The sequence below is a fragment of the Macaca nemestrina genome, chromosome 11 (assembly GCF_043159975.1).
Source record: "Macaca nemestrina isolate mMacNem1 chromosome 11, mMacNem.hap1, whole genome shotgun sequence".
In the NCBI taxonomy this organism is placed as follows: domain Eukaryota; kingdom Metazoa; phylum Chordata; class Mammalia; order Primates; family Cercopithecidae; genus Macaca; species Macaca nemestrina.
Window position 1 is genome coordinate 79,508,113 of NC_092135.1, and position 26,403 is coordinate 79,534,515.

The 26,403-nt window shown below is 36.9% G+C and overlaps 1 protein-coding gene across 3 annotated transcripts in view; it reads right to left on the bottom strand.

Annotated features, from left to right (window-relative positions):
• Nucleotides 1-26,403, bottom strand: part of LOC105499537 (CERK like autophagy regulator) — a 130,188-nt gene that overhangs the window by 68,034 nt on the left and 35,751 nt on the right. For all 3 annotated transcript variants that reach the window (XM_011772134.3, XM_011772136.2, XM_011772135.3), the window contains exon 2: nt 6,693-6,935. In XM_011772134.3, the coding sequence (XP_011770436.2) occupies nt 6,693-6,935 (243 nt within the window). The remainder of the gene's footprint in view (nt 1-6,692; nt 6,936-26,403) is intronic.

The window sequence follows — 26,403 nt, forward strand, 5'->3', positions numbered from 1 at the left end:
ATGCTCTCGGTCCAAGATAAATAGTAGTTTTTCCTATTCTTTTATTAAGCAAATTTTACATAATAACTATGTTTTCATACATTTATATTTTCAGTTACAATTTTGATAAAATTAGGAGTTTGGTTTAAAAAGATTTTCTGTTCTTAACAATCCTTTGAAGAGTTAAACAGTGTCACTAGTTTTTCAGAATTTAATACAAACTAGTTTTTTTCTTTTTCTTTTTTCTAACATGGCTGACCACAGACCTTGGATGCCAATTCTTCTTAGAAAGAAGATCAAAGTTACTGTCAAATGGACAAGTTTCTAATGGAAAACTGGGGAAAGAGAGCCAGGACCTTCTGGAGTGCCCACGGGAAGAAGCTGGGGTGCAGAAAGGAAAAGCAGCTAGAGTCTGGCAGAGATCAACCCCCAAAGAACTCAGGGCCCCACCCTTATGACCCAGGGCAATGTTATTGGTGGCAATTTGGGAATTTCCCAGGGATAGAGAACTGGGTGGCCAGCTCCTGCAGGTGTTCCCATACTCCCCTCAGACCCAAACTGAGATGGTGGTCACCATATTGCTTGTGCACCAGTCGTGGGCCTCTGCTATGCCCAGGGATTCTCCACCCTTGAATCTCTGTAGCACCAGATCCCCTGCAAACAAACCCCATAACCTGTTCTGACTTTGGAAAGCCCAGGGTGCAAGTTCCCAGGGTGCTGTGGAACCTCTAAAGATCTAACCCCCAGTGTAGGTCACCTATAAGGGAGAGGGGCACAACTTGCCAAAACCTCTTTGGGACAAAGGAAAGGTGGGCACAGTGCCAATCGCTAAAGGGGGCAACACCATGTCAAGGAATGGATACGGAGAAGGGGTCATCTCTGGCAATACCCTCCCACCCCATACACTGTTGAAGATGCAGCAGTGGTTCTTCCCATTGGGGGCCAGCACAGGTACTTGAAGAAAGAGTTTTTCATGTTTTTCAAGATGGCTCCACCCCTGCTGAAAGTGAGCCAATGCTACTTAGGCTTACATAAAGGGTGGGGCCCAACTCCCCATCCCTACACAGAGCAGCAGCGTCCCAGCAATGGAGGACATACGAGTCATGGAGTTGCCTGCCCTAGACTGGGGGAAGAGGCTCTGCCCCAAGATCATTTTGGTGGTTGTCTTCAGAGGGGCATATGCATAACCTACAGCCACGCTACAGCTAGGAACCAAAGGATAAAATCTTTATGAACTGATCATGAGCCCTGTGATGGGGTATGATAGAAAAGCAGATCGCATTCCTGCCAGCACTGGATAAGGAGCTAGTGCACCTCCCCCTGCCCCCCAACCAGTGACCCCAAAGGCCTCAGCACAATCTCTTCCTGCCACTCCCCTGTCAGGACAGGTGCTTCTACTGGACATCAGCCTAACTGAGGGCAAGCTGGCTCTTATTTTTTAAGTGCCACCTACTGTATTGCAGCCTGAACTGTACTATCAAATAAAAAGCCCACTACCAGAAAGGCTTAGTGCTACTCCACAAAATAAGCTTCCTGAGACTTCTGCACCCTCAGCCCCACATGGGGCTATGGGATATTGGATATGTGTGTCAGCTCATATATCCAATACATTGCTACAACAAGCAGCATCTAAGAAAGCTACCACACCCACGGAATCCATAAAGAGCCTTGGCCCCCTGAAAGCACCCAGAAACAAAGTCGAATGATCACACACAACATACACCATAGTCATACTCTTAAGGGAAAAAAAAAAACGTTTAAGTCCTGTCCAACCAATAGGAAATTCAAAAATAAGAAGCAACAGCTCCCTTAGATAAGAAGGAATCAGCCCAAGAACTCCAACACTACAAAAAAAGTGTCTTCATACCTCTAAAGAATTACACTAGCTCTATAGCAATGGACCCTAACCAATTGAAAAGTTCGAAATGACAGATTAAAAAAACAAAATATGTACTGCAAGGAAACTCAGTGAGATCCAAGAGAAATTTAAAATCCATCTCAAATAAACCAGAAAACAGTGCAGGATATGAAACATGAGATAGCAATATTAATATAAAACCAAATAGAACTTTTAGAATTGAAAAACTCACTAAAGGGAACATCAAAATACACTTGGAAGCAGGCCAGGCATGGTGGCTCACAGCTTTAATCACAGCACTTTGGGAGGCCAAGGTGGGTGAATCACCTGAGTTCAGGAGTTCGAGACGAGCCCAGATGACATGGCAAAACCTTGTCTCTACTAAAAATACAAAAATTAGCCAAATGTGGTGGCATGCACCTGTAATCCCAGCTACTCCAGAAGGTGAGGCAGGAGAATCACTTGAACCCAGGAAGCAGAGATTGCAGTGAGTCGAGATCATGCCACTGCACTCCAGCCTGGGCAACAGAGTGAGACTCCATCTCAAAAAAAAAAAACAAAACAAAGACAAAAAACTACAACATTTGGAAGCTTTAATAATAAACTACACCAAGCAGAAGACAAGATTTCAGAGCTCGAATACCAGCCTTTTAAATTAACCCAGTTAGACAAAAAGAAAGAATCTGAAAAATGAGCAAAGCCTTTGAGAAATACGAGATTATGTAAAGCAACCAAACCTATGACTTATTGGTATTCTTGATGGAGAAGAGGAAGAAGTAAGAAAATTGGAAAACATATTTGAGGCAATAATTCAAGAAAACTTCCCTAATCTTGCTAGAGAGGTTGACATCCAGATGCAAGAAATTCAGAAAACACCTGCAAGATACAAGATGACCATCCCCAAGGAATATAGGCCATCAGACTATGCAAGGTCAACACCAAAGAAAAAATCTGAAAGGCATCTAAAGAAAAGGGCCAAATTACCTACAAAGCAAATCCCATCAGACTAATAGATGAGTTCTCAGCAGAAACCTTATAAGCAAGAGAGATGAGGGGCCTATTTTTAGCCTCCTTAAAGAAAAAAAAAAAGCCAGCCAAGAATTTCATAATCTGCCAAACTAAGCTCCATCAGTGAAGGAGAAATAAAGTCTTTCCCAGGCAAGCAAACACTAAGAGAATTTGTCACCACCACACCTGCCATACAAGAAATACTCAAACGAGTTCTAAACATGGAAACCAAAAAACAATACTTGCTACCATATAAGCACACAAAAATACAAAGTTCAGATATCTTATAGAGAGCAATTATGCAATTGAGACTAGAAAGCAACTACCTAACAATACTCAAATATCAAATGTATAGGAACAAAACCTCAAATATCAATATTAACCTAGAACATAAATGGCCTATATGCTCCACTTAAAGGACCCAGAGAGGCAAATTAGATTTTTAAAATGACCCAACCTTCTGCTGAATTCAAGAGACTCATCTCACATGTAATGACAACCACAGGCTCAAAGTGAAGGGATGGAGAAAGATCTAGCATGCAAATAGAAAATTTAAACAGAACAGATGTTGCTACACTTGTATGAGAAGAAACAGACATTAAACCAACAACATCAAAAACAAAGGAGGACATTATATAACGATAAAGGGTTCAATTCAACCAGAAAATGTAACTATCCTACATAAATATGCACTCAATGTTGGAGCACCCAGGTTCATAAAACAAATACTACTAGACCTACAGAAAAAGATAGCAATACAAGAATAGTGGGGGACTTCAACACCCCACTGACAGCACTAGACAGATCACCACAGCAGAAAACTAACAAAGGTATACTCTGGACTTAAATCAGGCTCTTGACCAAATGGACCTGACAGACATCTGCAGAATATTCCACCCAACAACACAGAATATACATTTTTCACATCTGTACATGGAACATCCTCTAAAATTGACCACATAGTCGTAAGTCATGTCTCAATAAGACAAAAAAAATCAAAATCATATCAAGCATCTTCTGAGGTCATAATAAAATTAGAAATGAAGAACAAGACGAATTCTCAAAACTACACAGATACATGTAAACTAAACAACTTGCACCTAAATTTTGAATAAACAAAATTAATGCATAAATCAAAAAAAATTGAAACATGAAAATTGAAACACAACATACCAAAACCCCTGGGATAGGCACTTTAATGAATACCAGAACTACATGGACCTGTAATTGAAAGAAGATTCTTAAAGAAAAAACTTCTTGAGATATTAATTTTAAAAGAGAAGTGCCAGCCAGGTGCGGTAGCTAATGCCTGTAATACCAGCACTTTGGAAGGCCGAGGTGGGCAGATTGTCTGAGCTCAGGAGTTCAAGACCCTCGTGGCCAACATGGCGAAGCCCCATCTTTACCAAATACAAAAATCAGCCAGGTGTAGTGGCAGGTGCCTGTAATCCTAGCTACTCAGGAGGCTGAGGCAGACAGAATTGCTCAAACCCAGGAGGCGGAGGTTTCAGTGAGCCAAGATCATGCCACTGCCCTCAAGCCAGGGTGACAGAGTGAGACTCCGTCTCAAAAAAAAATTAAAAATTTTTTAAACAGTTTAAAAAGTGCCAGTGTAACACAAGAATTGGTAGAGAGCTTTGGAGCCTCAACCATTCATTTGTGTCTGATGAAGATAGCCAAGAACTGTCTTTGTGGGGAGTAGGATAAGGAGTTGGCATCTCCTATAGGCCTCCCTGAGTCCATTTTGGTATAGAGATGGAGCAGTAATGTATCAATCAGTCTTGGTTAGGTTTCTTCACTCTCATTAGAGGATTTTAACAGTTTGTATGAGTTGATTTTAAAAGTCAATCTATTTGCTTTTAATCAGCAAAATCACTCTGTACTCCAAGATCATGCCAGAGAATGACTCCCTAAGGGCCTCCAGCTCTTATGAAAATCAAAGTTTCGAAAAGTAACATTTTCAGAGGATGGTAGACTAAAGGATATGTAGTTTATTCATCTCTTAATTTGTCTAGATTTTAACCCTAGATCAAACCAAAACATCACTCATTAAGCTGAATAAATATTTGGACAGTGTTCTTTGTTGTTGTTGTTTTTGACAAGTCCCTCTACTCCTATAAAATTGCTTTTACTGAATTGAGCTTTGTTGTGATGTCCTCTGCTTCTTACTTTCTCTTGGTTTTATGACTAAGATATATTGAGGAGGTTACCTCAGCCTAGCCCTTCATAAGCCCCATGGGAGAAGAGTTCCTCAGACCTTAAGTGCAAGAAAGAGCTTTGACTCTCTAATAAAATGACATATTCTTATTTTATAGACAAGACCATGCAAGTTTTATGTATATCTGGTCATGTTAATAAATTTACTTCCACTGAAATTATTTTCATTTTTATTTTTACTTTTTAAATCACTTGACATAAATTTGAAATAACACTGTAAAGGATTCACTATTAAAGTGTTTTTATTTAATTATACATATTTTCTATGTTTCCAGAGAGATCAACTCAACTACAGCCTCTGTGGGTTCTTGCCTTCTTGAAATAATCAAGTCTTCTTGGAAGTCCCAAAGCGGGTAGCAGGGAAGCATGAGCCACTCAGTAAGAGGGTCTTCCAATTTTAATGTAATGTCACTTCACCTCATCTCCCATGAGCAGAACTTTATTGGCTGGTTGCCTTTGATCAACTTGGGTTCTCATGGTTTTCTTGATCAATGATGCTGGAACTGGAAATTTCTAACATCACTCTGTGACTGCTCTTTGTCTAGTATCCATTTCTATCCTGTGCCATCTAACCCTAAACTGTGCCATCAACTATACAAGTTGCCTCTACTCTGATCTGATAGATGTGGCAAACAAGAAGAAATGAGTTAACAGAAAAACAAGCAAGACTCATAAATCTCAGACCAAAAAAAATCAATCCTAAGATCATATTTTAACTAGATAACTTTTAGAAATCCAAATTGCATTATATTTGTACTTAGGAATTACATTATATTTGTACTTATGAATTTTATTTAGTATGCAAAATATGAAAATGTCATTTAGAAATTACATATACACTGAATTCATTAAGACATATATCCTAATAAACATGTTCTCTTTTCTCTGGAAATTAACCTTTAGTAAAAGCTACTGTGAAACAGGTAATTCTCAATTACCAGAGTATAAAGCATGGCCTCTTAAGATTATTCAAAAAATTCTTATTTTCAGGCCACAGAGTACATATACACACTTGCCATCAATGTATGAGTGGAAGGAGAATACATTCTTATATAGTTTAAAAGAGACATTAATAGAAAAATAGATATGCTTTTAAAAACAACTCTTAGGTGAACTAAATTAAGTATTTTATTTCAGATTATTGAAGCTTCTTCATGAAAACAGTCATTCAAGAGTTACTCCCTAATTCATTCTATGAAGCCAGTATTACCCTGATGCCAAAGTCAAACAGCGTAGAAAAACTACAGAACAATATGTTTTATGAATATTGATGCAAACATCCTCAACAAAATATTAACAAACCAAATTCAATAGCATCTTTAAAAGATTATACACCATGGCCATGGGGGAGTTATTCCTGTAATGCAAGGATGGTTAAACATATGAAAATCAACTAATGTAAGATACCATATTAACAGGATGTAGGGGAAAATATGATTATCTCAATTAATGTAGAAAAAGTATTTGACAAATTTCAACACTTTCTCATGACAAAAACACACAAAACTAGGAACAGAAGGAAACTACCTCAACATCACTAAAAGTTGTTTTTATTCAAAACATGTCTAGATTAATCATCTATATCAAGGAAACTGGGCTGATTAAAAAAATTCTCATAAGAAGTACTTACCTGCCAATATTTTCTTGAACTGCCTAAACCATATGTCACAGTGGTCTTCACTTAAATTAATAAGATCAAGTGTAGAATTCTTTAGTTTATTTTGTTCCTTTTTCAAGCAGATGAAGAGTGTGATACCTAATAAAGTACCACTTCTCTGCTGTTTAACAGACCAACGCCGTTTCAGTTTCACAGAGAATATGTCTTTGAGTTCAATAAATTCTTCTTTACATAGCAAGTCATACTGAGAATCACCTGAAAAAAAAATTAAAATTTCCAGTTAAAACCATTGTGTCTCATAGAGAGGAACAACAGACACTGGGGCTTACCGGAAGGTAGAAAGTGGGTGAAGGGAGAGGATCAAGAAAAATAAATAATGGGTGCTAGGCTTAATACCTGGGTGATGAAATAATCTGTACAACAAACCCTCATGACACAAATGTACCTATATAACAAACCTGCATATGTACCCCTGAACCTAAAAGTTAAAAACTAAAATGAATTTTTATTCATTTTATTTTGAATATTCATTTTATTTTGAAAGAAAAAAAAAATTGTGCCTGTATCTAAATAATAGTTAAAACCAAAAAAACTTTTCATTTGTAATTTTATGGATTGCCCTTTATGCCAGTCTCTACATGAGAAGGAAAGGGGATGAAAACAAAACTGGGGTTTATTTTGTCAATAATCGGATTAAAAATAGAATGGAAGAGAGACCCTGCCACACAGGCCTACAACATTCAACATCCGAGGATAGTCAATGTATGAAGAATTCCAAGAACATAAACAAAGCGACATTTTAGGAACAAATTGGTTTCACACAAGGAGCTCTTTGGTACTAAGGATAAAGTAAAGTAACAGAAAAATAGAATTCACTAATAGAAGTGACTTTATGACAAATTGCTGAAGGCATCCTTAATGAAAAGGAAATATACATTCCCATTATAGTAACACATACAAAGAGGAAGCAGAAGTACTTGCGAGTAGGAAACATTATAAACTCTGTCAATCAAGGAGGAGATAGCCCCCCGAATTTATCTGTAATCAGACTTTAAAAAAATAGTGGCATAAAATTTTCATGACGTATCTTTAAACCATAGGTCAGAAAATAATTATTGTGGAAAAGACTATTTCAATTGACTCTCAAGGTAGAAGTGTCTTAGACATTAAAAAGACTTCCAAAACTTCTGCCTTGGCCAACATGGGGTAATAAGAAACTAGTTTTACCTTTCACCTAAAACTACAAAAGCACACAAGATATGTGAAACAGTAGTTTTCAGACACTGGACATCAGGTAACACAGGGCAGTGAAGCCAAAGAGGAGGAAAACAAAGTGAACCCTATGACTGCCCCAACCTATTGCCTGCAGAGAGTCTCCAGGTCACAGGGCAGATACAGGAATCCTGGGGGCCTGGTGGTCTCCCTGAGTTAAGGAGAATTGGGGGTTCAGGAAGACTAAGGGAATTAGAGTTCACTGTGCAATTTACTACAGAAGAGAAGCCTGAACCTTGAACACTAGATTTGCAGAGGTCCCCTTGAGACTTTAGCTGAAAGTATTGATCAGCAGATGTGCGAAGCCAGGTAAGAACTACTAGAAGAATTAACAGAACAATGCTTAGAGATGACACAGGTGTTCCTACCAGCCAAAGTGGAAAAACATGGAAATTCATATGATGTTATGGTAAGTATTTAGAAGAGTATTGGTCCTTAGTGAGCTGACTAAAGACTGCTGTGATTCCACCTAAAAAAGCTTAAAAGCAAGCCTCTCAAAAGGATGTCACTTTTTCCAGGTAACTACATCCTAGAACAATGCCAAAAAAATATTTACAGAAATAAAAAAATAAAAATCAGCAATTCTGCACGGTAAAATTCACAGTATCACTCATCTAATCCAAAATCACTAGACATGCAAAGCAGCAGCAAACATATGAAGCAAAATAGGAGAAAAAGTAATCAATAGAAACACATGCAGAAATGACTCGAGTCTAAAAGTAACAGAAAGCAGAGAACCTCTCTCAGCTTTTTAGCCCTTGAAGTACAAACAATGTTATCCTCCGATTGGAGTGAGGATGTTCATATGCTCACTAGGAAGTTCCTTGTCTGCATTCTCAGGGGCATTTCTGGCCTCTCCCAACTATTCTGCAAGCTATAGTCTGATTGCTCACGAAGCATACACACCACTAAAACAAAGAAAGAACGGAAGGAATGAAAGAAGACAGAAGGCAAGTAAGAGCAAATCAAAATAAAGGAAGAGTGAGAAAGAAAGAGCAGAAGAGAAAAAGACATAAGGAAAGGCAAGACAGAGAGAAGGGGACACACAGAGAGAAGAGGAGACAGGAAGGCAAGAGGGAAAGAAAGGAAAAGAAAAACAGGAAGAAAAGGAAGGAAGGAAGAAAAGGGAGGAAGGGAGGGAGGGAAGGAGGAAGGGAGGAAGAGAGGAGGGAGGAAGACAGGGAGGAAGGAAGACAGGGAGGAAGGAAGACAGGGAGGGAAGGGGAGGGGAACAGAGAGGGAGAGGGACGGTCCGGGTGAGGGGGAGAAGGGAGAGCAGGTGGGAGGGAGAGGAGGGAGAGGAGGGGGAGGGAGAGGAGAGAGAGGGAGAGGAGAGAGAGGGAGAGGAGAGAGAGGAGGAGGAGAGAGAGGAGGGGGAGGGAGAGGAGGGGGGAGGGAGAGGAGAGAGAGGAGGGGGAGGGAGGGGGGGGAGGGAGAGGAGGGGGGAGGGAGAGGAGAGAGAGGAGGGGGGAGGGAGAGGAGAGAGGAGAGAGGAGGGAGGGAGAGGAGAGAGGAGGGAGGGAGAAGAGAGAGGAGGGAGGGAGAGGAGAGAGGAGGGAGGGAGAGGAGAGAGGAGGGAGGGAGAGGAGAGAGAGGAGGGGGGAGGGAGAGGAGAGAGAGGAGTGGGGAGGAGGAGGGAAGAGGCAATGGAAAGACCTTTTCTCAATTATTGTGGTTGTGGGATAGGGTAACACTAAATATTTTTTAGGTCTTTTGTTTCTTAGAAGGCTCAAGTTTCAGTTCTTCTCCTGGTCCATTTCTAGAGTCACCTAGTGACCTAAAACTCAACAGTGGAGTAAAAGTATTTTAGTGAAATGCTCTGTGTGTCTTTATAAAATGAATGATTTGCCTGGTCCCGGTCAGTAAATACTAATTGATTTCCCCCCATCAGTAAGACTGACTTTTCTCTAGAACAGCAGTTTCCAAACTCTTTAGTCTCAGGCCCTTCTGTGCACCCTTAAAGACTGAGGGCCACAAATAACTTTGGTTTATGTAAGTTATATCTATCTATTCTTACTGTATTCAAAATTAAAACCAAGGGGTTTTTTTTGTTTTTTTGTTTTGTTTTGTTTTGTTTTTTTTAAAGGACAAAAATGCAAAGCACAAAGCACACACTCCATTAGGGCAAGGCTATCCCCACATATCCCATAGCCTCTGGAAAACTCCACCGTATCCTTGGAGAGAAGGCGAGTGAAAGACATTCTTAGCAATATTATAAAAACAGTTGTGACCTCACCAACCCTGAGAGCCCCTGGACTGCACTTTGAAAATGCTACTTTAACACATTTTACACTGCTTGTTCCTCTTGATCATATTATGAAGTTATAGCCTTTTACATATTCAACATTCCAATTAACTAAAATTCTTGTCTCTATTTTAATATTCATGCTTGTCACGGACTGAACTGTGAGAGTCCCTTCAATCTAACTCCTTTGTTATGAACTATAGATGTCTTTGAAAACAGCCTTTCTCTTATAAAAACAGTGTTTCAAGCTCATCTGGATTCTCCAAGAAGTCCTGGTTCCTTTAAGGAAGAATATATTAGAAATGAAAAGCTGGAGAGTATGGTATTATATGCAAAGGAAACCAAACTCAGTCACAGAAATCATCGGTGGTACACTTGCATCTGGTCAGCATATTACTGGTCATTTGCACCTGTTGAGAAAGTAAGTTTATGGTCAGGGTCCCCAGAACGCTTGGGAGAGACCAGGGAAGTCTTGCACCCTTCCTCTACCCTCAAGAATGAAAGCAGGCAGGCTTACCAAAGGTCCTGAAAAATCCTCACCCAATGATGGACTACATGGAAAATACTGTCCTATGAAGTTGAAGGAAGCTTGTCTTCTACACAGGGGTGTTACTGGGTGTCTGCTTCACAAGGGTGAATGCATATAGATAACATGTATCTCTTACCCACCTAAAGAAACTTGTGGGCTTGGTTATATTTGTGGGTATTTTCCAAAAATCAGCTAGTCAAACGACAAAACTGAATATCTTTTCATTTCTTTTTCTTTAAGACACAGTCTTCTTATGTTTGCCCAGCCTAGAGTGGAGTAGTTATTGACAGATGTGATTGTGGTGCACTTACAGCCCTGAACTCCTGAGCTCAAGTGATCCTCCTACCTCAGCCTCCCTAGTAACTGGGACTACAGGTGTGCATCATCACACCCAGCTCACTTTTTTTTTTTTTTAAAGAGTTGCCTCTACACATTCTTTGCCTTATTCTAAATGGTTGTCTATTTTATTCTTACCAAATTTTAAAGTCCTTCAAATAATCTTGAATTTAGTCCCTTATTATATACGTTGCAAATAATTTCTGCTAGGCTAATTTTATAATACTAGTTATGCTCTTGTATCACATATAAATTTAGAGTCTCCTTTTATGTAGTCAAACCTAGAACAATAAGAGCACAAAGGAAGGAAGCTGGGATTGGGGGTGGAGACAAATAGCCACTGAGGGAAAGAAAAAAATGAAAGCAATGAAATAAACTCTTTCCAGTTTTCATTGAAGTCCTGTGCTTCGGTCTGAATTTAACATGTTTGTGCTTTACTTAACAGTTCAATGACTATTTCAGTATAAAGTATCTTGCAAATTGCAAATTTAAAGATACTAAACCAAGAGCCAACATCACGCTTACTGAAATCCAGAAGGATTTCCAAAAACAGGACAAGAATACCTATTATTACTCATACCATTCAATTATTGTAGGCATTCTAGTCAATACATAAGGAAAGTGAAACAAAAGACAGTGAATGATGGAGTTAAGGGGAAAGGAGGAGTGGAAACTGTAACTATTTAAAGGTGTTATAATTTTTTTTTGTAAAATTCAAAATAAACTTAATGCCATTAGACTTAATAAAAACATGCAGTGAGGAAGCTGGCTGCAAATATGTCTACACCCAAGAACAAGGTATAATGGAGAGAAAAAAAATTCCCATATCAATTAGCATATTATGTCTAGGAATAAACCTAGCAAAATGATTCTAGACTCGTGTGGGATAAAGAGCCATTCAAAATCTACTGAGAGACAAAGGACTGAATAAGTGGACATACAACAAATTCCAAGATTACATATTTTCCATGCCAGTATTCTCTTTATTAATGACTACTTATAATAGACCTTCGATCAAAATCTCAGTGGTATTTTTTGATGTAAGGAATAGATAAGGAATCTCATGAAATTATTTGAAAATTCTCTTGTAATTATTACAGTAAGAAAATGTTTTAAAAGCAGTGAGGGGGCCAGGTGCAGTGGCTCACACCTGTAATACCAGCACTTTGGGAGGCCAAGAAGGGCAGACCACCTGAGACCAGAAGTTCGAGACCAGCCTGGCCACCATGGCAAAACCGTGTCTCTACCGAAAAAAAAAAAAAAGCCAGGTGTGGTGGCACGCACCTGTAGTCCCAGGTACTCAAGAGGCTGAGGCAGGAGAATCCCTTGAACCCAGGAGGTGGAGGTTTCAGTGAACCAAGATCGTGCCACTGCACTCCAGCCTGGGTGACTAAGTGAGACTCCATCTCTAAATAAATAAATAAATAAATAAATAAAGTAATGAGGGGGAGTACATGCCCTATCAGATACATTTGGTAAAGCTATTACAATAAAAATATCTAGGAATAGAGAAATGAATAGATCAGGAAACAATTACACATTTAAAAATTCACTGATGTGATAATGTTGGCATCTAAGCTCAGCTAGAAACAGCAAAGGATGATTTAGAACTGACTAATCTTTTGTAAAGAAAAATAGGGCCCTATTTCATAATATACACCAATATTTGTAGATTAGAAATTTAATAACCATAAACAGAAAAGCCCTAAGACACAAAGGAAGACAGAGATCGATATATTTAACGTTAAAATTATTTAATACCTAATAAAGACCTATAAAGTCCTAAAGACTCATAAAAAGTCATAAGCAAAGGCCAAATGGACAGAAATATTTGCAACATGACAGTTACATAATCTATTTAATCAAGAAAAACACTTTAATAGTAAAGTACATAAAAGACTCAAGCAGGCATTTCACAAAAGAAGAAATGCAAATTGACCAATGAACACATGAAAAAGTTCAATCTAATTAGTAATCAAAGAAATGCAAATTAAAACAACAAGATACCACTTTTTGCCTTTTAGATTGGCACAAGATCAAAAATAATGCTAAATGATGGTGCAACTAAAGGGAAGTAGCCCCAGTGCTGGTGGGAATGAAAAATGGTAATTGCTGGAGAACAAGTTGGGAATATGTATCAAAAGACTTTAAAATGTTAATTGCAGTAATATTTATAACAACAAAAATATCTGAAGCAATATTCATGTTCTTCAATAAGAGAGTGGTTGAATAAATCATAGTCATCTTCTGCAGTTCATAAATGAGTAAGTGAAATCTCTGTATTCTGGTCTGGAAAGACATTCATGCTAAGAGGTATGAAAAAGTAGAATAAAAGCAAGTTAGGAAGTAATCTGAGGGATCTGATCCTGCTTTTATTAAAGGAGATAGAAAGAAATCCCAGTGGAAAACACACAACAAATTTAACACTGGTTACCTATTAAATATGCAATATGAGGTATGAAATATGAGACTAATTTTTTCTTATGAAGCTCCATAATTTTCCTTTCCTGTAATCAGAATTATAATTATTTTTAATGTAGAAAAGGAAAATTCTTTAAAGTATACCTGGTTTAGATCCAGCAATTTACTTCCAGGAATTTACTCTAAGGGAATAAATATGCACAATTTAGCTAAAATAATACTTATCCAGGCCAGGAACGGTGGCTCACAGCCTGTAATCCCAGCACTTTGGGAGGCTGAGGTGGGCGGATCACAAGGTCAAGAGTTTGAGACCAGCCTGACCAGCATGTTGAAACCCCATCTGTACTAAAAATACAAAAATGAGCCAGGTGTGATAGTGTGCACCTGTAATTCCAGCTACTCAGGCAGTTGAGGCCAGAGAACTGCTTGAACCCAAGAGGCAGAGGTTGCAGTGAGCCAAGATCATACCACTGCACTCCAGCTTGGGCAACAGAGTGAAACTCCATCTCAAAAAAATAATAATAAATGAAAACACTTACCCAAGCATTATTTGAATGAAACTTGGAAACAACCTAAATGTACAACAATAGAGTATTGGTTCTGTTAAAAAAAAAAAATAAAAGTATATTCATATAACAGAAGGCTACTCAGCTATTAAAATGTAGAGGTCAGTGCAGTGGCTAATGCCTGTGATCTCAGTGTCTTGGGAGGCTGAGGCAGGAGGATCACTTGAGCCCAGGAGTTTGAGACCAGCTTGGGCAACATAGTGAGACCTCATTTCTACAAAAAAAATAAAAAATAAAAATAAATAAAATAAATAAATAAAAATAAGCTGGGCATGGTGGTGCTTTCCTGTGGTCCCAGCTACTCAGGAGGCTGAGGTAGGAGGATTCATTTAGCCCGGGACATCCAGTCTCCAGTGAGCTGAAATCGCACTACTGCACTCAAGCCTGGGCAACAGAGTGAGACCCTGTCTCAAAAGTAAATAAGATGTAGAGCTGACTAGAAAGATGTTCAAAGTAGTACAGCACATTTCCATTACTGTTTTGTATATATTTATGGAATACATATGTGTAATGCTTTCATATGCATGTAAGTATGAATATGCATATGAAAATTTGAATGGTAATGAGACTGTAGTTTGCTTACATAAATGTCTAATTTGTCTTCAGTGAAAATATTTCTGTGATCGATTGAAAAAAGATTGTTTCACTCGCTTATCCTAAAATAGTTTGATTAGTTTTAATTTAAAAATTTCCATTCCCTAAAAAATAAGGGTAGCTAATACTTAATGAACATGTGCTGCGCACCATACACTGCCCTCTGCACTTCGTTTGTGTTATCTAATTTAATCTCTACAACAAAAAGTAGATGCTTTTTCCTAAAAGAGAAGAAACTGAAGACGGAATGTAAGTAGCTTGTCTATGGTCATACATCTGGTAGAACAGATCCAAGCTGTGAATATAAGCATTTTGGATGGCTTTTACTGCAAATTGTTAACAATAGACCCATGTAAAGACCTTCTTCAAGGAAACAATCACTAACCCTCTCATCTGTTTTGTTTATTAAGGTATAAAATACCAAAAAAAAATTACATATTTGTAAGGGCACAATGCCATGAGTTTTATTAAGTATATGCACTCACATAATCACTATCCCAATAAAGATAAAGAATTTTCCCACTATTCTAGAAAGTTCCCTCATGCCACTCTCTAGTTTTTCCTTCAGGACCATGATTTTGATTTTTACTATAGCTAAGTTTTGCCTTTTCTAGAACTTCACATAAATGTAACCATAAAGTATGTGCTTCTTTGTATCTGGTTTATTTTACTCAACTTTAAGGTTTTGAGATTTATCCACAGTGTTCTCATACTTAATTGGATTAATAAGTGTCAAGAAATTATACATATTAAAAATTATAAGATTAATAATGGAGTTGAAAAAAAAACTAATGTATGCCTCTCTTTGGAGGACTTATTGGTCCCATCTTTCTCAATCTCCAATAACTTGCTAATTTTTTCTTCCAATTTTTTAAATTACAACTTTATATCTGGCAGTTTTATTACAGTATAATTGACTAATAAAAATCATATATTTATGTATAGATTACAATATAATTGACCACTAAAAATGGTATCTACGCTGTACAACGTGAGGTACTGATACATATTTAAAATGTGAAATGATTAAATCAAGCCAATTAACATATTCATTACCTCACACCTTTTTCTGGTGTGTGGTGAGAACATTTAAGATGTAGTCTCCGGCCGTGCGCGGCGGCTCAAGCCTGTAATCCCAGCACTTTGGGAGGCTGAGACGGGCGGATCACGAGGTCAGGAGATCGAGACCATCCTGGCTAACACGGTGAAACCCCGTCTCTACTAAAAGATACAAAAAACTAGCCAGGCGAGGTGGCGGGCGCCTGTAGTCCCAGCTACTCAGGAGGCTGAGGCAGGAGAATGGCGTGAACCCGGGAGGCGGAGCTTGCAGTGAGCTGAGATCTGGCCACTGCACTCCAGCCTGGGCGACAGAGCGAGACTCCGTCTCAAAAAAATAAAAAGATGTAGTCTCTCAGTGATTTTGAGGTATTAGCAATTTTCAAGTATACATTATTAGCCATAGTCACAATGCTATCCAATAGATTCAGAACTTATTCATTCTAACTGAAATTTTGTACCTTTAACCATCATCCCCTTGTCTCCCCCTCCCCTCCAGCTCTTGGCAACTGCAATTGTACTCTCTGCTTCTATAAGTTTGACTTTTTTAGATTCTACATATAAGTGAGATAATCTGTTTTTAAATCTAGCCAAACTTAAAACAGTAGATGAATCACAGTTCTTCCTGTAGTCCTTAGGAAAACAGCAAGACAGCATATGTATAAATTAACTGATTAGTATTTCATCAGAAACTGAGGCTGCCTTCAAGGAGATGGGAGGTTGGATTACAGCAACCAGCAGGACCCAGAAGTGAAAATTCTAAAAATCCTTGTAAGGATCTGAGCAGTATTTCCTGCTTTTCCGGCTCAAGCTTCTAATCTCTATTCCTGCATTTGTGTACAGATCAAAATCTGAGGTTTTCACATGAATGGTCTTTTTACTAATGTTACAAGAAGAAATTAAAAAAAAAAAACTACAGGCTTAGAAGAAATCTTTAATTATTATTTGAAATTAGTAATTTATGAATTCTTTTACAAATGTATAACAATAGACAAATGTTCTTCAGCGCTCCATTTTTCACAACAGTGAAACACTGTAAATCTCTTAGGTGTCAATATCTCACATAGAAAATCTGATCTATTACTCATTTTGGCAACATTAACCATTTATATTACATGAGTAAATCTGACCAGTTCCAATCACAGGATTCATTTGATTTTGCATATAACTAGTTCCTAACATATATGAACATGTGTATTAGTTTTAAGGAAAATTGTTTTCTCACTCTGAATATAGTTTTTGAGAATAAAACTTGTTAGTATCCTATAAAAGAGCCATCTAAATATTGTTTAATCAGTTATCAGATCAGATGGCGCTTTGCTATGTCTTTGTATTGTTACTGAAGTTCTTATATGAGGAGTGGACCAGCTGGCTCTGTGGGGCCGCAAGCCACTGGCTTCCTAGACTTGAGAGAGTTAGAGCAGGTGGTTTCTAAGGTTTCTCAGGTTTCCAGGTGAAAAGCCCTCCAGGTAACCTCAGTGAAGGTTGAAGGTTCAAGGTTCTAGAGATCATCTGATAGGATCAGCTGAAATCTAAAAAGGTCTTTCTCCTCAACCCCCACTCCAAAACACTTACTCTTTGGACATTCTTAGAATATACAAATACTTATGGGAAACATGATTAAAGAAGAAAAAGGGAAAACAAACCATATTGAGAGAAAAAACTGTTTTTTCGGGTATATTTAAAAATAGACTGCTTATACACCTTTGCTGTATCACCTTAAGAATGACTCAGACTCATTTTATTTTCTATATGAATCAGAAAAATACTGCTTTTTGTTTATAAAATTTTATTTATAAATTTTTAAGAGCTGAAAAAATATTACATTTTTTATGTGTGCTCCAGTTTTCATCTAGAAGATAACTATTCTGACTCCCACGCTGGCCACTTCTGTTATAGTACAAGTTTCTGCCAGAAATAAAAGCAACTGTTTTCCTAATTGTATGTAAAAGCTACATTTCCATATACAGCCCAATACATACAGACGTATAGTAAAAGAGGAGTTAAAAAAAAAAATCACCACATACTTTGGGGCATGTATTTTAAATATAACTTTAATTCTACTTTAATGTTAAAACATACCTTTATTGGTAAAAAAATATGAAGTAAAACTCTATTCATAAATTGATATTTGACATCGGTAGATAAAAATATAAAAATCATGTATTGACACTTTTTTGCAAGTTATGATAATTAAATCCTTATGAATGATATATAATTTTGCTTGGCGGCATGTGGTTTATTATTTGAAATCTACTGGTTCATTAGTATCATACTGGTTATAGCTAGTTGTTTCAGAACATTAACTGTCCTCTCACATTACTTACAGAGATACTGGGGACCATCTGTTCTTGCAAGGGATTTAAGTATATATCTACCGGGTATCATGCTATTTATTTAATTCAGCACCCACTTCCTATTGTTGTATTTTCTTGGGGGGAAAAGTCAACTTAATTACAGGGAATAAAGATAACCTCTCCTGGCAGGTTACCTTGTCACCATGAGAGCAAAGCGGGACCTGCTTAAAGTAGTTTACGGTGGTTAATAAGAAGAGCAAAACCAACAAGACTTAAGAATATTTAGCAAAGGTTTAACAAAAATAGAACAGTGAATGGCACTTTTAAAAATATTACTGTAAGCCTTGGGCTTGTCTAAATCAATCTTGGCACATCTGTCTGATGTAGACCGTAAACAGGATTAGAGCTGGATTTATCTGCTTGGCGCTAATTGTGCTCACAGTTTCTGCACATGTCCACTTTTTAAAATACTGCCTGAAAAACAGGCCTGCCTGATAGATGGCTCCCACAACATAGTGTATATACACACTTATGGTATATTAGATGGTTAAGCAATGTGATGTCTAACAATTTTTTTTTTTGGCTCTTCAGAATTAGTTATCTAATCCCCTAATTAAAAATACAAAATTCTGTTTGAATACACCACATACTGAGATAAATCTGTGAAGCAAGGGACCAATAAATTTAAATACACTTTAATTGTTAGAAGAAAACACAATTTAATTGTTAATAATCAGGTTAAACTAGGGTTTAAACAAATAGGGCTGCTCCTGTAGTTTACTGAAAACTCATCACAATATACTACTATCCTCAAGAATTATGACAAAACATTTGTTAGCAGAAAAGCGTAAGTTCCTAAACACATACATGTATCAAGAGTTACAACAAAGTAGGCTTCTTATCTAGTAAAAGAATTAGAGAGAAATTTTTCAACTTATTTTCAGAGAGAAAGACAGAAAATTCAGGTCCAATACGCAAATGTCACATTTTTATCAGATCAAATAAAAAATACTGAATTTCCATCTTTTTTCCATGTACTTATTTCTTTCATGTGTAAACGGCTGAGATACTTAAGAATGTAAGCATTTGAGGATATACAGATATTTTCACATGAAGTCTAAAATGAATTAATGAAACAGTCAAAATCTATATTCTTTTTTTTTTTTTTTTTTTTTGAGATGGAGTCTCACTCTCTTGCCCAGGCTGGAGTGCAGTGGCGCCATCTCGGCTCACTGCAAGCTCCGCCTCCCAGGTTCACGCCATTGTCCTGTCTCAGCCTCCTGAGTAGCTGGGACTACAGGCGCCCGCCACCAGGCCCGGCTAATTTTTGTATTTTTAGTAGAGACAAGGTTTCACTGTGTTAGCCAGAATGGTCTTGATCTCCTGACATCGTGATCTGCCCGCCTCGGCCTCCAAAGTGCTGGGATTACAGGCATGAGCCACCATGCCCGGCCTAAATGTTATTCTTTGAGCTTTAAAATATACACAATAAAAATGCTAATCTTTATTCGAAACATTTAATACCTATGATGTACAAAGTGACATTAACAATGTTACATTACATGGTCTATGTTTAATCATAAATACCACATAAAATTGGTAAATTCTTTGAAAAAGAACACTATAATAGAAAATGAGAACTGTTTGACTTTCAATCACAATTTTCTAAAGCTTTTTTCTTGATATATATTTTTCACATTCCAAATATCCTGGCTAGTTCTTAGAAATTAATTTTCCTAGATCTCTACCATTAGCAAAAGGGTAGGTCTATATGTATAGTTTTGTTTTATATAAACATTCAGGAGAAATTGGTGAATTAAGTAAATTTTTTCAATGCTTATGATAAACTAAAACACCTTCATCAGCAATCCTCAGTGTGTAGCCTCAGAGCGTATACAGGGTAAAAACGATTTTTATAATAATACTAAAGATGCCATTTACCTTTCCTACCATATTAACATTTGCACTAAAGGTGCAAAAGAAATAGTGGGTAAAACTCCTGGAGTGTCAGTGTGAAGCAAGGTGGGGCACCAAATTTTACTAATGGCTGCATTCTTCACTAACTCAAATTCAGTTTAAAAAATCCAGTTTTAAAAATCTCAGTTTAAAAACTCAGTTTAAAAAATCAACTGTTCTTGATGAAGCAATAACACTTATTTTTTTAAAATCTCTACCTTTGAGTACATTTTTTTTTAATGTTATGGGTAATAACAATGGAAAGTATATATACAGCATTTCTGCCACAAATGGAAATGGTGGTTTGCTCCAGGAGAAACACTTATACCATTTCAGTTGCAGCTGAACCAGCTGTTTTTCATAGAGCACCACTTTTTACTTGAAAGATCAACTGACAATACAGACTCTGGTATTCAGGCAGCAGCATTTGGTAAACATTTTCTGGAAAATGAACAAAGTGAGGCAGTAACTAAAGGAAAGCAACTGAGAACTTTGTCATTGATAAAATATAAGGTTTTGAGTAAAATTAGAATTTTGTAAAACTTGTAAGCGTGATGATGATCTTAACAGCTTTCTAATCTTTAATTTTCTGATGAGACTGGCAGTGATATTAGACTTTTTAAAATATTCTATAATAAAATTTGTCAACATTTAGTAAACCAAATTTTCCAAAAGGCCAATACAGAACGTTACAAAATCATACATGTGCAAAATATCCATTCAAAGTACAAGACAGGCTGGGCGCGGTGGCTCAAGCCTGTAATCCCAGCACTCTGGGAGGCCGAGGCGGGCGGATCACGAGGTCAGGACATCGAGACCATCCTGGCTAACACGGTGAAACCCCGTCTCTACTAAAAAAATACAAAAAACTAGCCTGGCGAGGTGGCAGGCGCCTGTAGTCCCAGCTATTCGGGAGGCTGAGGCAGGAGAAGGGCGTAAACCCGGGAGGCGGAGCTTGCAGTGAGCTGAGATCCCGCCACTGCACTCCAGCCCGGGCGACAGAGCGAGACTCCGTCTCAAAAAAAAAAAAAAAAAAAAAAAAAACAAAGTACAAGATAGACCAATACATTTTCAAATAGCAGACTACAATTAAATTGATATGTTTTCAGATTTCAAATTATAACCAGCCTTTAAAGAATTAGCACTTGACAAGTTTTGCTATAGTATCAAAGGAGAATATCCACAATATCTGAACATATTAAAAGACATTTCCTTTTCAGCTGCACATCTGTGTTAAACTGGATTTTTCCTTACATACTTCAATCAAAGCAACATATTCACAACAGACTGAATGAAGAAGCATTCTGAGATTTCAGCTGTCTTCTATTAAGCTAGACTTGAAAAAACTCAAAGTCAAATACCACATGTTCTCACTTTATGTGGGTGCAAAATAATGTATACATAGGAACAGAGTGTGGAATGATAGAAAAAGGAGACTCAAGAGGGTGAGGGGGGGTGGGTGTTGAAAAATTATTTAATGGGTACAACATATGTTTTTTGGGTGATGATACACTAAATTCTCAGACTTCACCACTAAGCAATATGTCTGTGCAACAAAATTGCACTTGCACCCCTTAAACTTACACAATATTTTTTTTAGAAAAGGGAGATGTGAAAAAATTTAAAATAGAAGGATGGTACTGCTTTTTTTATTGTTTTGGAAAATAGTTATTTTTAATACAAATATTTATGTTAATATGCAATGAACTTATTTACTGTTATTTTTATTTTATTTTTATTTTGTTGAGACAGAGTCTCACTCTGTTGCCCAGGCTGGAATCCAGTGGCACAATCTTGGCTCACTGCAACCTCCACCTCCCTGGGTTCAAGCAATTCTCATGCCTTAGCCTCCCGAGTAACTGGGATTACAGGTGCCCGCTAGCACGCCTTGCTAATTTTTGTGTTCTTAGTAAAGACAGGGTTTCACCATATTGGCTGGTCTTGAACTCTTGACCTCAAGTGATCCACCCACCTCTGCCTTGCATAGTGTTAAGATTACAGGTGTGGGCCACCATGCTAATCTTTTCTGTTACTTTAAAATAGTAAATATTTTTAATGTCTATTTAATTTCTAATATAACAAATATAAATGGTTATAACTTAAATAAATGGTCTTTGTGGTTTTCAATCATTTAAGAGTATAAAGGGGTTCCAAGACCAAAAAACTTGAGAACTCCTGGTATACAGTCTTATAAAGACAGGCATACCATTATGAAAATTAAGCCTAAAATGGCATGACTTATGCATTGCATCTTTGATCACCTTGTATTAAATACCTAAGATTTTATTACTGGATTATTTTTACACTTTCTATGCAATAAGTTCCTATTACATCTGAATCATGAAATAAAGCAATTTGAAATATTTAATATTCTATACCCCAAGTTCATCAATGTGATTGGCTTTCACCATTTTCATTCAAGAAGGGCACTTTTGTTGAGATCATTTATTCCTTGATTTTACTAGCTACTTATGTATTTGCCCAGATCTTTCTTTTATATGTCCACTTCCATCTCAGTCCCTCAAGAAAAACACTGATAAATGTACAGGGTTGGGGAAGGTCTCCAAGAATGGCACCAACAGAAAATATGACCTTAATGGATTCATCTTAATAAAAAACCTAGTCTTTTTTTTGGCATTATCAGTTCAGCTACACATATCAGTTTGTATATACAGTTCATATACACCATACCAGATGATCTTTGCACCAATTCCTCCTGAGCCTCAGATTATGGTAATTGGTCCTTTCTCTAGTGTCTCAGCAATTCACTTCAACAATATCTTCATCATTATCCTCATCTCTAATCTCTGTATCCCAGCACCTAGCTTAATGCTTCAAACACAGGCTAGGCTTCCAATAAAAGTTTGTTATTGACTGTATTTACTGTCAATCAGAAGATCCCTTAATCACACTGTATGCATTTCCACCTCTGGACCTTTGCTCCTTCATTTCCTAGCACATGGAAGGCCTTCTTGACTCCAGTCTTTTCAAATATTAACCAACTGTCAAAGCACACTGAGCCACTCTTCTAAATAATAACCTTCATTTCTCAGTTCCTGTGAACTCTTAAGGCCCACTACTACTCAGTTAACATTTAATCGCATATCAGAAGTTATTAACTTACCAGAGAGTGAAGGTTCAAAGGTCTTTGAAAGCCTTTAATAACTTGTTATAAAATACTAATTAAATGGTGGTTTTAAGATGGTGGTAGTGGGAGGGGTTAGAGAAAGAATAAAACTGTAGTAGTTCAAGGTAAGTCTAAATTTAACAAGTTTGAATACCTACTGCATTCCAGGCACTTCTTTGTGTATATTAAAATGTTAATATTAGTGTAACTAAACCTCCATGGGCAACTGTTTCTATGAGAACAAAGGAAAAAGTGCTTAAACCTTTTGTGTCCTGAACTTGCTAGACTGCAGGAACAGAATGAGATCTAAAGCACAATGATGGCTTCTATTGCCAGGGTCTAAGGATTATGTCTGGTCATGGGACTCCTTATTGGTAAAGGCCCTTACATCCCACAGTTCAACTCACTAATACTCTTTTTCCTGGGAACCTCAAGGATAGTCATATGTACTTTGCTCTCACCTCTGTCATTACTGTCAGCCAATGTAGTACCACTGCAGGTCAGATCCCATTACTTCCCAGCAGTCATGGTGAGGATATCGCACAGCCCTCTAAATTATCCAAAGGGTTCTGCTACTTAGAAACACTAAAGTCTGACTTTTATACCATGCCCATTCGGTTCTCCCCTCAATGCTCTCATTACTTGATCATAAGATGACAATGTATTCAGAACAACTGTTCAAAGTTCAGAGTATTTGAACTCGGCACAGGCAGATCTGTGTTGCTGAAAAGGAGAAGAACCTTTACCTGAGAGATTAAAGTAATTGTTATTTTTACTTGAAGACTGGTCCTAGAACCAGGAAAGAGGTGGAAGAGATTCAGATAACAGCGTCTAGGACACCTGAACTCCTCGGTCCACCTTCCTGATGCCAGCAATGGGACCACTGTGGTCAGGGATCACTTTGGAGTACACAGTGGCAGGGAAGAAAGGGAAGATAAAAAGAAACTGTCAGAAGCCTTGTTGACTGAACATCCAAAAGTAAGCTTCAATCACACATATAATTCAAGATGTTCTAAAAAGTATTTGTAAAACGTTATTCATATGATGAGTATTTTTAGGCCTAGACTTACTGGAGACAAAGGGAAGGTGATAAGCAATTTTAATATAGCTTATCATGGTTTGATTTCTAAAATCCAACTTAACAACATTCAAGACAAAGGTCATGTTTATTTTTAATATGCTAGGCAAATGGGGGATACGAACCTTTCATTTCCAATTAAAAGAATATAGTTGACAAATATATTTGGTTTTCGTTTTTGCCATTGAAGAAAGATAGAGTTGATTTCACAAGAAAGAAAAATTACAAAGAAATGACTTATAAAATGTAGTCAAATTTCCTAAGTCTATAAGTTATTTTCAGTTGGACTTACTCAAACTATAAGGAAAAAATTTAAGTCTTCATAAAATTTTAAGTCTTAATAAAAACTTTGAATTTTAATAAACACACATATACTTCACAAATTATGCCAGTCAGCTGATATAATTTAGGCTCCTAGTCACATGAAATATGATACGCTACCAACATATTTGAAGTAAAACAAAATTTTAAAAACCATTTTGGAGTAGAAATTAGAGGAAGCCAATTTTATTGAAAATTGATTCAAACAGTCTGATACTAAAATAAGCTAAATGTTTATACCTTGGCATTCTACATAGATGGTAATTATACAAGTGTGTTTCCATTTTATAATAGTTTTAAAATAATAATTTCTTCTCCATGCCTTTCATCATAACACAATTACTACCGCATAGTTAGTACTATGATAAGAAGCCAAAATTAAAGGTGAAGTTGAGAAAGTATTACCTGATGAGAAAATTTTAGAGAAAAAATTCTAGATCAAGTATTTTATATATTTAGGTACACTATGTAGCATGTAATCAATGTAAAACAGCTTATAGGATTACAGCAAGCCATCTTCTCTGTGCTGTAATACTGTCAGGTTTTTTTTAGAAAGATAAATTTGATATCAATACGATGTGACACAACTGCATCAAACCTTAATTTCACTCACAGTAAGAAGTCACAGGATTAAATAACACTGTGCAGTCTTTTAGAAAAGTTTATTGCTTCCAGATGGATTCAAGTTTCCTTTCAGCCCTGATTACATCTAATATGCACAGGGTGCCAACATTATAAAGGACAGAGTCAAAAATATCATTTATATAGATAGCGAGGGGTGGAGCAGGGGAACTCTGGCTTCTAAATAGGTTCTGCTAATCAAGTCTTGACTATTTTTAAGAAATCATAATAAGCATTTAATGAAAAACAAACATCATACTATATAAATGTCTTCAATAATGGCTGTTCCACAGAAAAACACAAATCTACAGTAAAGTAGCCATAAAACGACTCCTAGCTCAAGCCGCATGCTCTTTGCCCCCATGTTGGGCTGTGCCATGTGTCACACCGCATGGGGCTTGCTACCAAGATGTCCACCTGTGCCTCTGTGGCAGAAGAGGCATCCATTTTTATTTCATTTAGTAGGAGTACTATTGAATATAAGCCATTGCAGTCAGATATAAATAGACCTTCAAAAATAGTGACTACTCATAGGCATGTTTGCTAACTTTAAGGCTGCACGTAAATGACCACTTATATTTAAAAGAACATTTTCTTATGCAACTGAAGCATCACTAACAAAATAAATGAAGTCTTTTTCATAAAACCCCCCAAAAAGTACTCTGCATAATGCAAATTAAAAAATAAAATCACATCCATTCTAGCTAATCTTGGGGAGAAAAACAAAAATGATTGAAGTATTTCAGTCAGATCAGATGTCATTTTTAAAAAATATAGTAAAACTAAGAATACTTCTATATTTCCCATTTTCTTAAAAACTTTCCAAATGTTGCCCTGAAAAAAATTACACAAATTACAAAGTTGATTGAATATAAGTGTTAAACAATTTATTATGATTCCTTAAAACAGATTAGCAATTTAAATACAATTATGGTCCCGAAGCTCTAAAGAGGAGGAAAATGATTTCTGGAAATACATAAAATCTTTCTTACTAGAGCACTGTTGAGAATGTGGGACTACAATCATTCCTGCTCATGCCTAACTTTCTCCTGTGGAGTGTACTCAACCAAAACTAGACAAATATCATTATGATACTTTTTTACTCATAATTCTTCAGAGAGACTAAGTTCCTTTATGTAAGGAAAATAAACGAATGTTAAAATTTCAGGTGATCTTCACAAAAGTTTTTCACTATCTTGTGTTTTTGATTAGTTCCATAAGTGATACTTAAAATGAATGTATTAAAATTTTTAAGTAGATTGAAATAGTGATAATATCTTTTAGATTGAAATAGTGATAACATC